The sequence below is a fragment of the Rhinopithecus bieti genome, unplaced genomic scaffold (assembly GCF_001698545.2).
Source record: "Rhinopithecus bieti isolate Rb0 unplaced genomic scaffold, ASM169854v2 scaffold_4967, whole genome shotgun sequence".
NCBI lineage: Eukaryota > Metazoa > Chordata > Mammalia > Primates > Cercopithecidae > Rhinopithecus > Rhinopithecus bieti.
This window is the reverse complement of record NW_016804726.1, coordinates 1,079,706-1,091,048: the sequence shown is the minus strand read 5'-3', so window position 1 is coordinate 1,091,048 and position 11,343 is coordinate 1,079,706. Positions and strand designations below refer to the sequence as shown.

Below are 11,343 nucleotides of genomic sequence, written 5' to 3'. Positions count from 1 at the left end.
AAAAAAAAAAAACAAATAAATAAATAAATAAATAAATAAAATTAAAAAATTGCACATATTTATGCACACTTTGTTTTTTTGAAATAGGGTTTGGCTCTATCGTCCAGGCTGGAGTGCAGTGGTATGATGTTGAATCACAGCAACCTCTGCCTCTTGGGCTCAAGCCATCCTCCCACCTCAGTCTCCCAAGTAGCTGGGACTACAGGCACACACCCAGACACCTGGCTGATGTTCTCTAGTATTTTTTGTAGAGACAAGGTTTCACCATATTGCCCAAGCTGGTCTTGAACTCCTGACCTCAAGTGATCTGCCCACTTCGGTCTCCCAAAGTGCTGGGATGACAGTCATGAGCCACCGTGCCCAGCCTTTTTTTAAAAGACATGGTCTCACATTGTCATCCAGGCTGGAGTACAGTGGTGCAATCATAGCCCCCTGTAGCCTTGACTTCCTGGGCTCAAGCAATCCTCCTTTGTCAGTCTTCTTAGTCCCTCAGCTAGGACTACAGGGGCACCACGCCTGGCGAGGTCTTTCTATGTTGCCCAGGCTGATCTCAAACTCTTGGCCTCAAGCAATCCTCCCCACTTGGCCTACCAAAGTACTGGAATTTTAAGTGAGCCAACACACCTGTTCTAATGTATACATTTTGGTGACTTTGTACATACATAGACACCATCACTACAATTAAGGTACTAAACATATCCATCACCACAGAATAGACTTGATCACATTTGCCTTCTTCTTCCTGCCTGTAAAAATTAATTGCTAAGTACAGTAACCCTGTGAATCCACTTACCTTGGCAAGACTTGCCTGACTGGCAGTGTGTCATGTGGTTTAGGACATTCTTCATTGTGCGACAGTGGGGAAGGTTGCACTGCCTCACTTCCCCATTGGCCTGCTCCCGGCGCTGGCACTTGTGAGCATGCAAAAGGAGAACAAGTTGCTGCTGGATGAGCTTGCGCTTCTCTGGATCAGCTGTATGTGCTCCAGAACCCATCCCTTGGGCAACTGGAGTCACCAGGCCTGGCTGCTGGACCTGCGGGGCTGGTTGTTGACCCTGAGAGATATAACAATATATTTAATGGTAGGAGTCATAGAGATGTGCATATTTTCAAGTAAAACCTTTACAGTTAGTCTACTATAAGCTAGACTCCATTTTTTTTTTTTTTTTTTTTTAAACGGAGTCTTGCTCTGTCACCCAGGCTGGAGTGCTGTGGCCGGATCTCAGCTCACTGCAAGCTCCGCCTCCCGGGTTCACGCCATTCTCCTGTCTCAGCCTCCCGGGTAGCTGGGACTACAGGCGCCGCCACCTCACCCGGCTAGTTTTTTTTTTTTTGTATTTTTTAGTAGAGACGGGGTTTCACCGTGTTAGCCAGGATGGTCTCAATCTCCTGACCTCGTGATCCGCCCGTCTCGGCCTCCCAAAGTGCTGGGATTACAGGCTTGAACCACCGCGCCCCGCCTAGACTCCATTTTTCGATACAGGGAATTCATAAACCATGGCTCCTACCTTTAAGAAGCTCGATTTAGTAAGAAAAAAATGACATTATGAAATGATGTAAGTATGTATAATATACAGAGAGTAAAAGCAGAGAGAAGGGCATGGTAAACTCCAGTGGGAGAGGGAAGGGTGAGACGGTGTCTGTAGTTAAAAGCACACCCAAATTAGGTTTTAATGAGCAATGAAGAACTCCTCAGGAGACTCGGCAAAGGGGTCTTTCAGATTGGTGAAAAACTAGTTTTTCTAAACTCTGGGAGAAATTTAGTTTTTTAAATTAAAAAGTGAGTATTTCAGGCCGGGCGTGGTGTCTCACGCCTGTAACCCTAGCACTTTGGGAGGCCGAGGTGAGTGGACCACCTGAGGTCAGGAGTTCGAGATCAGTCTGACCAACATGGAGAAACCCTGTCTCTACTAAAAATACAAGGTTAGCCGCGCATGACAGCACATTCCTGTAACCCCAGCTACTCAGAAGCCTGAGGCAGGAGAACTGCTTCAACCCAGGAGGCGGAGGATGCAGTGAGCCGAGATCACACCACTGCACTCCAGCCTGGAAAACGAGCGAAACTCCGTCTCAAAAAAAAAAAAAGAAAAAGTGAACATTTCTCAGGATAGAGATGACATATTTCATTCATCTGTATAGCTCTAGTACTTGGCAGAGTATCTGAAATATAGGCAGTCCACAAACATAATGACACAAAGAACAAAACTAAGACATCTGAAAGATCATTTTTTCAGACAATTTTTTCCAAAGTTGAATGCAGACACATTTACTATCAGTAGTTTGAATGTACAAAAATAACAACACTAGAAGTTTCTGAAAACTTGATGTAACAAAAATCACTGTTTAAAACAATACATTACTTTTTTTTTTTTTTTTGAGACGGAGTCTCGCACTGTCGCCCGGGCTGGAGTGCACTGGCCGGATCTCAGCTCACTGCAAGCTCCGCCTCCCGGGTTCACGCCATTCTCCTGCCTCAGCCTCCCGAGTAGCTGGGACTACAGGCGTCCGCCACCTCGCCCGGCTAGTTTTTTGTATTTTAGTAGAGACGAGGTTTCACCATGTTAGCCAGGATGGTCTCGATCTCCTGACCTCGTGATCCGCCCGTCTCGGCCTCCCAAAGTGCTGGGATTACAGGCTTGAGCCACCGCGCCCGGCCAACAATACATTACTTTTAAGAGGGAATTTACTTTTGTGCAGTAGAATCAAATAATATCGATAAATATGGTCACTGAGAGTTCGGATCCTTTGCCAGAGAGTCCTTCCCCGAAAAGAGAAAGGTTCCACGTTTGTATCCTATGGAAATGCTCACAAGACCAAGCTGCTGAATGGCAGGCCCCTAAAACTTCATCGTAGCAGTCCACTTACTCCTGTTTGGATCAACACGCTCACTGATCAACAACCACAAGGAACAAAAAACCACAAGAAATGGAAAGGAAGCACAAGCCTCCTCATAGGGATGATGATTACATATCAATTTAGGCTCCTAGCGGGTATAAACCTCGGTTTATATAATAGAAAGGTGAAAGTTTAACACAATCCTTTTGTCAAAATGCCAGTTTGAAAACAAGTCTGTAATGGATTAGTACTCACCATGTTGGGCATTCCTCCACCAGGAACTGTCTTTTTGTCCATAGCAAATGGAGATAAGTTATTTGATAGTACAGTCTTTGTCTGAATCTGGAGACCAAGGCCACTGGCTCCAATCTGCTGTCCAGGATTCTGAGTATATGGTGAACCGTAAGGATTGGGGTTGTTCATCATTCCCATCTAAGAGTAAGAGACAAAAGAAACCAAAATGAGGAATAAAATATGAGACATTATTATCCCTTTTCTGGTTTTACTTCCTAGTTCACAAAGACAGTTTCAAAGGAAATTCTCAGCTTCTATTAGAAAACACACTACAGCCTGGGCAACGTGGCAAAACCCCAGATCTACTAAAAAATACAAAAATCAGCTGGGCATGGCGGCGCATGCCTGTAGTCCCAGCTAATTGGAAGGCTCAAGTGGGAGGATCAGTTAAGCCTGGGAGGTAGAGGTTGTAGGGAATGATGATCGCAATGGACCTAGTGGCGGGCCTGGCGACTCACACCTGTAATCCCACCACTTTGGGAGGCCAAGGCGGGAGGGTTTCTTGAGGCGAGGAGTATGCGAACAGCCTGGGGAACATGGTGAAACCCTATTTGTACCAAAATACAAAAAAACAAAGACAAACAAACAAACAAACAAAAAACCAGTCGGGCACGGCGGCTCACGCCTGTAATCCCAACGCTGTGGGGGGCCGAGGCAGGCAGATCATGAGGTCAGATCGAGACCATCCTGGCTAACATGGTGAAACCCCGTCTCTACTAAAAATACAAAAAATTAGCTGGGCGCGGAGGCAGGCACCTGTAGTCCCAGCTACTCGAGAGGCTGAGGCAGGAGAACAGAGTGAACCCGGGAGGTGGAGCTTGCAGCGAGCCGAGATTGTGCCACTGTACTCCAGCCTGGGCGACAGAGCGCGACTCCATCTCAAAAAAAAAAAAAAAAAAAAAAAAAAAAAAAAAAAAAAAAAAAAAAAAAGCCGGAAGGGGGGGCATGTGCCTGTGGTCCCAGCTACTCAGGAGGCTGAGGCAGGAGGATCACCTAAGCCTGGGAGGTCAAGGCTGCAAAAGTGACCAGGCCACTGCACCCCAGCCTGGGCAACAGAGTGAGACGCTGTCTCCAAAACAAAAACAAACAAAAAAACCCCACTATACAAAATATGCTAATGACAATACATTTTCAAGATTAAGATCAAAATTCAGATTTAGGGGCCTTGGGTACGGTAAATTTACAGAGCTATTCTCGTAAATATTTGAAATAAAGATATTCTAGAAACACTTTTAATCATTTAATTCTATCTGCTAAACAAGGTTTGCCATTCATTTCCATTAAGTCACACATTTGGCAAATTCAACTTAATAGCCATCTAACATCTTTGTCATGCTCAAGCATCTGAATGTTTTCTTGTTTTCTTTTCTTTTTTTCTGACTATTAAAAAATAGAGACAGGGTCTTGCCATGTTGCCCAGGCTGGTCTCAATCTCCTGGGGTCTAGCAATCCTTCTACCTCAGCTTCCCAAAGTGCTGGGATTATAGGTGTGAGCCACCACGCTCAGCCTCATTTGAATAATTCCTGTATTTTGTTTATATAGAAAGTAGAAAACAGAAGGTTTGGGGACATGTCTTTTTTGTGTAGGAACACTAATAACTGTTTTTTTTAAACTTCTGATTCTGACTCCTTTACACGGAACATGTGAAAGTCCAGACTCCACACCATTCCTTGCTGTTTTAAACCTAGCTGTTCTATTAAGTCACCTGCTTGGCCCTTCAAGTCATTTGATTTTGCAACCCTGATGTACTTTTCTGTTTTTGAGACAAAGTCTCGCTCTGTCGCCCAGGCTGGAGTGCAGTGGTACAAATCTTGGCTCACTGCAACCTCTGCCTCCTGGGTTCAAGTGGTTCTCCTGCCTCAGCCTGAGTAGCTGGGACTACAGGTGTGCGCCACCATGCTCAGCTAATTTTTTTACTTTCAGTCGGGACGGGGTTTCACCATGTTGGTCAGGCTGGCCTCGAACTCCTGACCCCAAGTGATCTGCCCACCTCAGCCTTCCAAAGTGTTGGGATTGCAGGCATCAGCCACTGTGTCAGCTCCCTATGTACTTTAAAAAATAGTTTCTTTTCCATATTTAAGTTCACCTGGAGCCAATATACTATAATAATAATTGAAAAACAGCATTTATTATTCAAAAGTCAAACGTTTTACTGATAATGAAAATTATAAAATGTCATTTTCTTTTTTTTTTTTTTTTTGAGACGGAGTCCGCTCTGTTGCCAGGCCTGAGTGCAGTGGCCCCCAGATCTCAGCTCTACTGCAAGTCGCACTTTCTGGGTCATGCCATTCCCCGCTCACCAGCCTCCGAGTAGCGTGGGACTACCGGCGCCTGCACCCCATGCCGGCGAGTTTTTGTGGTATTTTTTTAGTAGAGACGCGGTTCCTGTCTTAGCCCCAGGATGGTCCGATCTCTGACTCATGATCGCCTGTCTCCGCTCCAAAGTGCTGGGATTACCAGGCCCTGAGGCCACGCCGCGCCCGGTCATTAATCTTTCAAATTAATTATTTTAAATAATTCAAAACGGGGTCAACTTTATATCCCAAACATAAAGTTTGAAGCTACCCTCCTCTTCTGCCAAATTTCACAGAGGATCCCAAGTATAAGTCAACATCACTACTAGAAACATTGAGTAGCTAGGCGCGGGGGCTCACGCCTGTAATCCCAGCACTTTGGGAGGCCAAGGCGGGCGGATCACGAGGTCAGGAGATCGAGACCATGGTGAAACCCCGTCTCTACTAAAAATACAAAAAAACTTAGCTGGGCTCAGTGGTGGCCATCTGTAGTCCCAGCTACTCGGGAAGCTGAGGCAGGAGAATGGCGTGAACCCGGGAGGTGGAGCTTACAATGAGTGGAGATCATGCCATGGCACTCCAGCCTGGGCGGCAGAGCAAGACTCCATCTCAAAAAAAAACACCACAACAAAAAACATTGAGCAAGCACTCAGAATAACTCAAGATGCTATAGCTACTGCCCAATTAAAGGATTCATACCAGATTTCTCTGTCTGCCAAGACCAGTCAAAGGGTCCTTCAATTCTACCTCCAAAAGCAAACATGCACACTAAAATCCTTCCCATGTATTCCTACCCACTGTGACTGTTTCAACTCAAACCTATCCCAGTGCTTGTACAGACTGTGGACAACAGGTTTGCCTGTCTTCTGTTTTCACCTGCCCCTATAAAAGAAAAAAATTCAATCCCACAGTATGTATACCAAAGTCTTTATGAAGTCTGACCACCTACCTATGGTATCTTATATATTTCCCATACTGATTTTTTAAAATCTGAAAGTATCATGCTCCTTGAGCTGCCAGCATTTGCTTCAAGCTTTTCCTTTTCCCTACAACTGAACAGTAGCACACTTCCTTTCCTATTTGACTCCTTAATGCTAACCTGGAAATAAACACCAAGTTCACAGAGAGGCATTTTCTGTTGGTTCCTTAGATAGTACAACCTAACTAAAAAACACCTGCAGATTCTACTCATCCTTATAATTTCAAATGTTACTACCTCTGTGAAGCATCTGTTTTAGACAGGTACAGAGCTCTTGATAAAATCTTTTTCTTTTAAATATTTTATAAAAAGACAGGGTCTCACTCTGTTGCCTAGGCTGGAGTGCAGTCTTATTATCATAGCTCACTGTAATTCCCAACCTCTGGGCTCAAGCAATTCTCCCATCTCAGCCTCCCACGTAGGTGGGACTACAAGGCTGCACCACCATGCCCAGCTAATTTTCCCTTTTATTTTTGTAGAGATGTTGCCCAGGAGTTGACTGAACTCCTAGCCTCAAGCAATCCTTCTGCCTAAGTGCTGGGATTACAGGTATCTCCCACTATGCCTGGCCTAAAATTAGTTTTTTAAATCATATGCAGTATCTATACTCTGCAAATCTATATGAATATGACATCTTTATCGGTTCGGCAGTTTGCCTCTATTTAAAAAAAGACAAAATTTTAATCTTCTTTATGCTATTACCAAAAAATGAAAAAAAAAAAAAAAAAGTTGAACATTTTCATTTTCCAGATGAAATTCAGAGACTAAGGTAAGTAATTTACAAGAATGATTTACAAGTACTTTACAAGTGGCAGTTTGATGGAAGCATAAAAGAATGAGGTGGCCTGAAATGAGAAGCATTCAGAGAAAATAATTTCTTGGCCAAGCGCAGGGGCTCACGCCTGTTAATACCAGCATTTTGAGAGGCAGAGGTGGGTGGATCACCTGAGGTCAGGAGTTTGAGACCAGCCTGGCCAACATGGTGAAACTCTGTTTCTACTAATACAAAAATTATCTGGGCGTGGTGGCACACACCTGTAATCCCAGCTACTCGGGAGACTGAGGCAGGAGAATCATTTAAATCTGGGAGGCAGAGGTTGCAGTGAGCCAAGATTGCGCCATTGCACTCCAGCCTGGGTGACAAGAGTGAAACTCTGTCGAAGAGAAGAGAAAAGAGCAGAGTAGAGCAGAGCAAAGAAAGAAACCTTCTTGCCAAAAAGACTGCAGGGGCAACAGAATGCAGACACAGGTTTAAATCAAGGCCAGGCTACTTTTGGTAGTTACAAATCTGTCTGCAAGTGTTGCTGCTACCTATTTTTTTTTTTTTTTAAAGTACTAGTATTTATCTAATGTGGCTCCAATAATATGCATACCTATACATGGGGGAGTTGTTTCACCTGTTTATTAGCATGAAAATTCATGATAGACATAACATGAAAGTCATTCTATCACAGAACCCGCATGACAGACAATAAATTATGCCCTCAAGAGTCCTATTATCTGAATCAACAAAATGCTGGAATTTCTAAGCTGCCTTGTTGTCTCGTTAATAAATGTAATGTCTTTATCCAAATATTTCCCCAATTTGGTCCTTCATGATTGCATGCCTTGCCTCCCTAGACCAACTGAATTTCAACCACTTCCTGACACTGCTTGTTCCCTTAATCACGATGCATTACCTGGAAACTCCAAGCTCCTCTATGGGCAGACTATGGGTTCAAATACACAGACTACACTGATTGCTGAGATCAGCTGGCAGTAATTTCTTCCTGACACTTTTGGTCACTGTGACCAAAAAAGATTCTCTAGCTTTTGTTTTTCCATCTCCCAGAGATCTGTTGAAGAGTTAGAAAATAAAATAACAACCAACCTCCAGATCATTGCCCCTTCTATCTCCTGAGCCCCGCTTCTTTACTCCCCACACTAAATGTAATAAGGAAGGAATGTTTTGTACTTAATTTCTGCTACACTATAGTTATTTGATCTTGTTTCTTTCTCCATAGCTAATATGCTCCAGATGTCCAATGACCTACCACCATACAAATAGCTACCTAAACTAGAAAGACAGAGAGTGAAGAAGCCACACACAGTTCTAGGCAGCTACAAGAAATGGGTCCTGCAGACAACTGTTCTTTTTTGGAAAAAAGAAAAGTAGAGATGGGGGTCTCATTATGTTGCCTGGGCACATCTAACTTCTGGCTTCAAGAGATCCTCCCACCTCAGCCTCCCAAAGTGGTAGGAATACAGACATGAGCCACTAAGCCATGTCTATTTTTCCTTCTTGAAAACAATGTGGCCAGGCTCAGTGGCTCCTGTCTGTAATCTGAGCACTCTGGAAGACCAAGGCAGGTGGATTGCTTGATGCCAGGAGGCTGAGAACAGCCAGGACAACATAGTGAGACCCTGTCTCAACAAAAATAAAAATAACTGGCAGGGCATGGCAGTCCCTGTAATACCAGCTACTTAGGAGGCTGAGGTAGGAGGATCGCTTAAGCCTGGGAGATCAAGGCTGCAAGTCAGCTGTGATGGTGCCACTGCACTCCAGCCTGGGTGACAGAAAGAGATCCTGCCTCAAAAACAAAAGTAACTTAAAAACATTTTGGCTTTGATTAGTTTATGCTAAATCTAAAGATTGGGGTAAAAGGCAATATGATCCAAGTTTCTTCCCATAAATCACCATGGGTCAGACTTTTGGAAGACAGCTGTAGTAGTAACATCACCACCTGCCTGCACATCCTGAACCACAGATTTCTCCATGAAAAGAACTGTGTTCAAAAGCTGATGTCATTTGCCAACAGGCTTACAGTCATCAAATCTCACTAAAAACTTCCTCACACCTTAAACCCTAATTCTTAAATATCACGAGTCTTAGGAGTTTTAGAAGAAACGTAATGAGTATAATTCACTCTACAAGATAATTTTAGGACTTGGTACAGTGTAAGGGCAACTGTGATGTGGGTGTGCCATGACACCAGGATAATTTTTTTTTGGTAGAGATGGGGGTCTCACCAGCTGGGGCTGGTCTGGAATGATTCTAGGTGTGAACTGCTGCACCCAGCCTTAAGTGGTTATCTTATCCTAAACCTACATAACTTAAAATTTTAAAAAAATTTTATTAAACAGGAGTGATCGTTTCCTGGTCCTCGCCTCCTCCGCGGTCTCCCTGGAGTTCTTGCAAGGCGGCCAGGATGTCTCAGGCTGAGTTTGAGAAAGCTGCAGAGGTGGTTAAGCACCTTAAGACCAAGCCAGCTGATGATGAGATGCTGTTCATCTATGGCTGCTACAAACAAGCAACAGTGGGCGACGTAAATACAGAACGGCCCGGGATGTTGGACTTCACGGGCAAGGCCAAGTGGGATGCCTGGAATGAGCTGAAAGGGACTACCAAGGAAGATGCCATGAAAGCTTAAATCAACAGAGTAGAAGAGCTAAAGAAAAAATACGGGATATGAGTGACTGGATTTGGTTGCTAGGCCATGTGTTTCTCCTAAACTGAGACAATGCCTTGTTTTTTCTAATACCGTGGATGGTGGGAATTCCGGAAAATAACCAGTTAGCCCAGCTACTCAAGGCTGCTCACCATACGGCTCTAACAGATTAGTGGCTAAAACGATTACTGACTTTCCTTGAGTAGCTTTTATCTGAGATCAATTAAAAGTGTATTTGTTACTTTAAAAATATATATATTTATTAAACATTTAAATCTCCCTCATTCGTCAAACACTGATATGAGTACTTTACAAAATATCAATATAGGCGGGCTCAATTTAAAATAAGGAAATAGGTCCGGGTGCGGTGGCTCATGCCTATAGTCCCAGCAGCACTTTGGGAGGCCGAGGTGGGCAGATCACTTGAGGTCAGGAGTTCACAATGAGCCTGGGCAACGTGGTGAAACCCCTTCTCTACTAAAAATACAAAAATTAGCCAGGCATGGTGGCACATGCCTGTGGTCCCAGCTACTTGGAAAGCTGAGGCAGGAGAACTGCCTGAACCCAGGAGGCAGAGGTTGCAGTGATCCAAGATCACACCACTGCACTCCAGCATTGGCAACAGCAAGACTCTGTCTCAAAATAAACATAAAATAAGGAAATAAAACATCATTTAACAGAAGTTTAAAATTTGAATTCCTCCTTCACATCAAAACACGAGCTCCACAAGGACAGGGATTTTTGTTTTGTTCACTTTTATATAAACCCACTTTCTGTAAGAAATTTAGATTACAACCGTAATAGTGCCACACCCCCAAGCAGTTGTCAATGAGCCTTTCCTTACTTTATTTTTCTCCATAGTACTTCCCTGGCATACTCTAAAATTCGTATCTTATGTGCACAGTAGAAAGTAGGTTACATGAAGTAAATTCATTCACTACTTTAACCCTTAAGTATTTTGTCCACCAGTGAGGATTTATTTTAAGTCTGGCATCCCTCCTCTCCATAGCAGAATTGGTGGCAAGGACTTTATCTCTTCATAGCTATGTTCCTAGATTCCAGAAAAGGTACTTAATAATTTACCTTGTTGTTTCTGGTTCTCACTCCAAATATTCTAAATAAGCTACACTGACACGGCAATCTAAAAGTGTCAGAGGCTGGGTGCAGTGGCTCACACCTGTAATCCTGGCACTTTGGAAGGCTGAGACAAGAGGATCACTTAAGCCCAGAAGGAGTTTGAGATTAGCCTGAGCAACGTAGTGAGACCCCATCTCTTAAAAAAAAAAAAAAAAAATCAGCCAGGCGTGGTGGTGTGTGCCTTTAGTTCCAGCTACTCAGGAGGCCGAGGAGAGAATATTGTTTAGCCCGGCAGGTTGAGGCTGCAGTAAGCCATGATTAAGCCAGTGCACTCCAGCCTGGGCAGCACAGCAAGACCCTGTCTCAAAAAAAAAAAAAAAAAAAGTGGCAGGGGGTGAGGAGCAGAAAGGGAGAATCGACAAAGCAGGAATGCTA

The 11,343-nt window shown here is 43.9% G+C and overlaps 1 protein-coding gene and 1 pseudogene across 2 annotated transcripts in view; one reads left to right on the top strand and one right to left on the bottom strand.

The window, feature by feature from the left end:
• The window catches only part of LOC108528467 (acyl-CoA-binding protein pseudogene), a 39,392-nt pseudogene extending 29,311 nt beyond the window's left edge, over window positions 1–10,081 (top strand). Inside the window, exon 2 of the transcript XR_001885166.1 lies at window positions 9,527–10,081. The product of XR_001885166.1 is annotated as an acyl-CoA-binding protein pseudogene (transcript). The remainder of the gene's footprint in view (window positions 1–9,526) is intronic.
• Window positions 1–11,343, bottom strand: part of EP300 (EP300 lysine acetyltransferase) — a 94,951-nt gene that overhangs the window by 57,341 nt on the left and 26,267 nt on the right. The window contains 2 exon segments of the mRNA XM_017870239.1: window positions 794–1,055; window positions 3,091–3,267. Of these exon segments, the coding sequence (XP_017725728.1) occupies window positions 794–1,055; window positions 3,091–3,267 (439 nt within the window).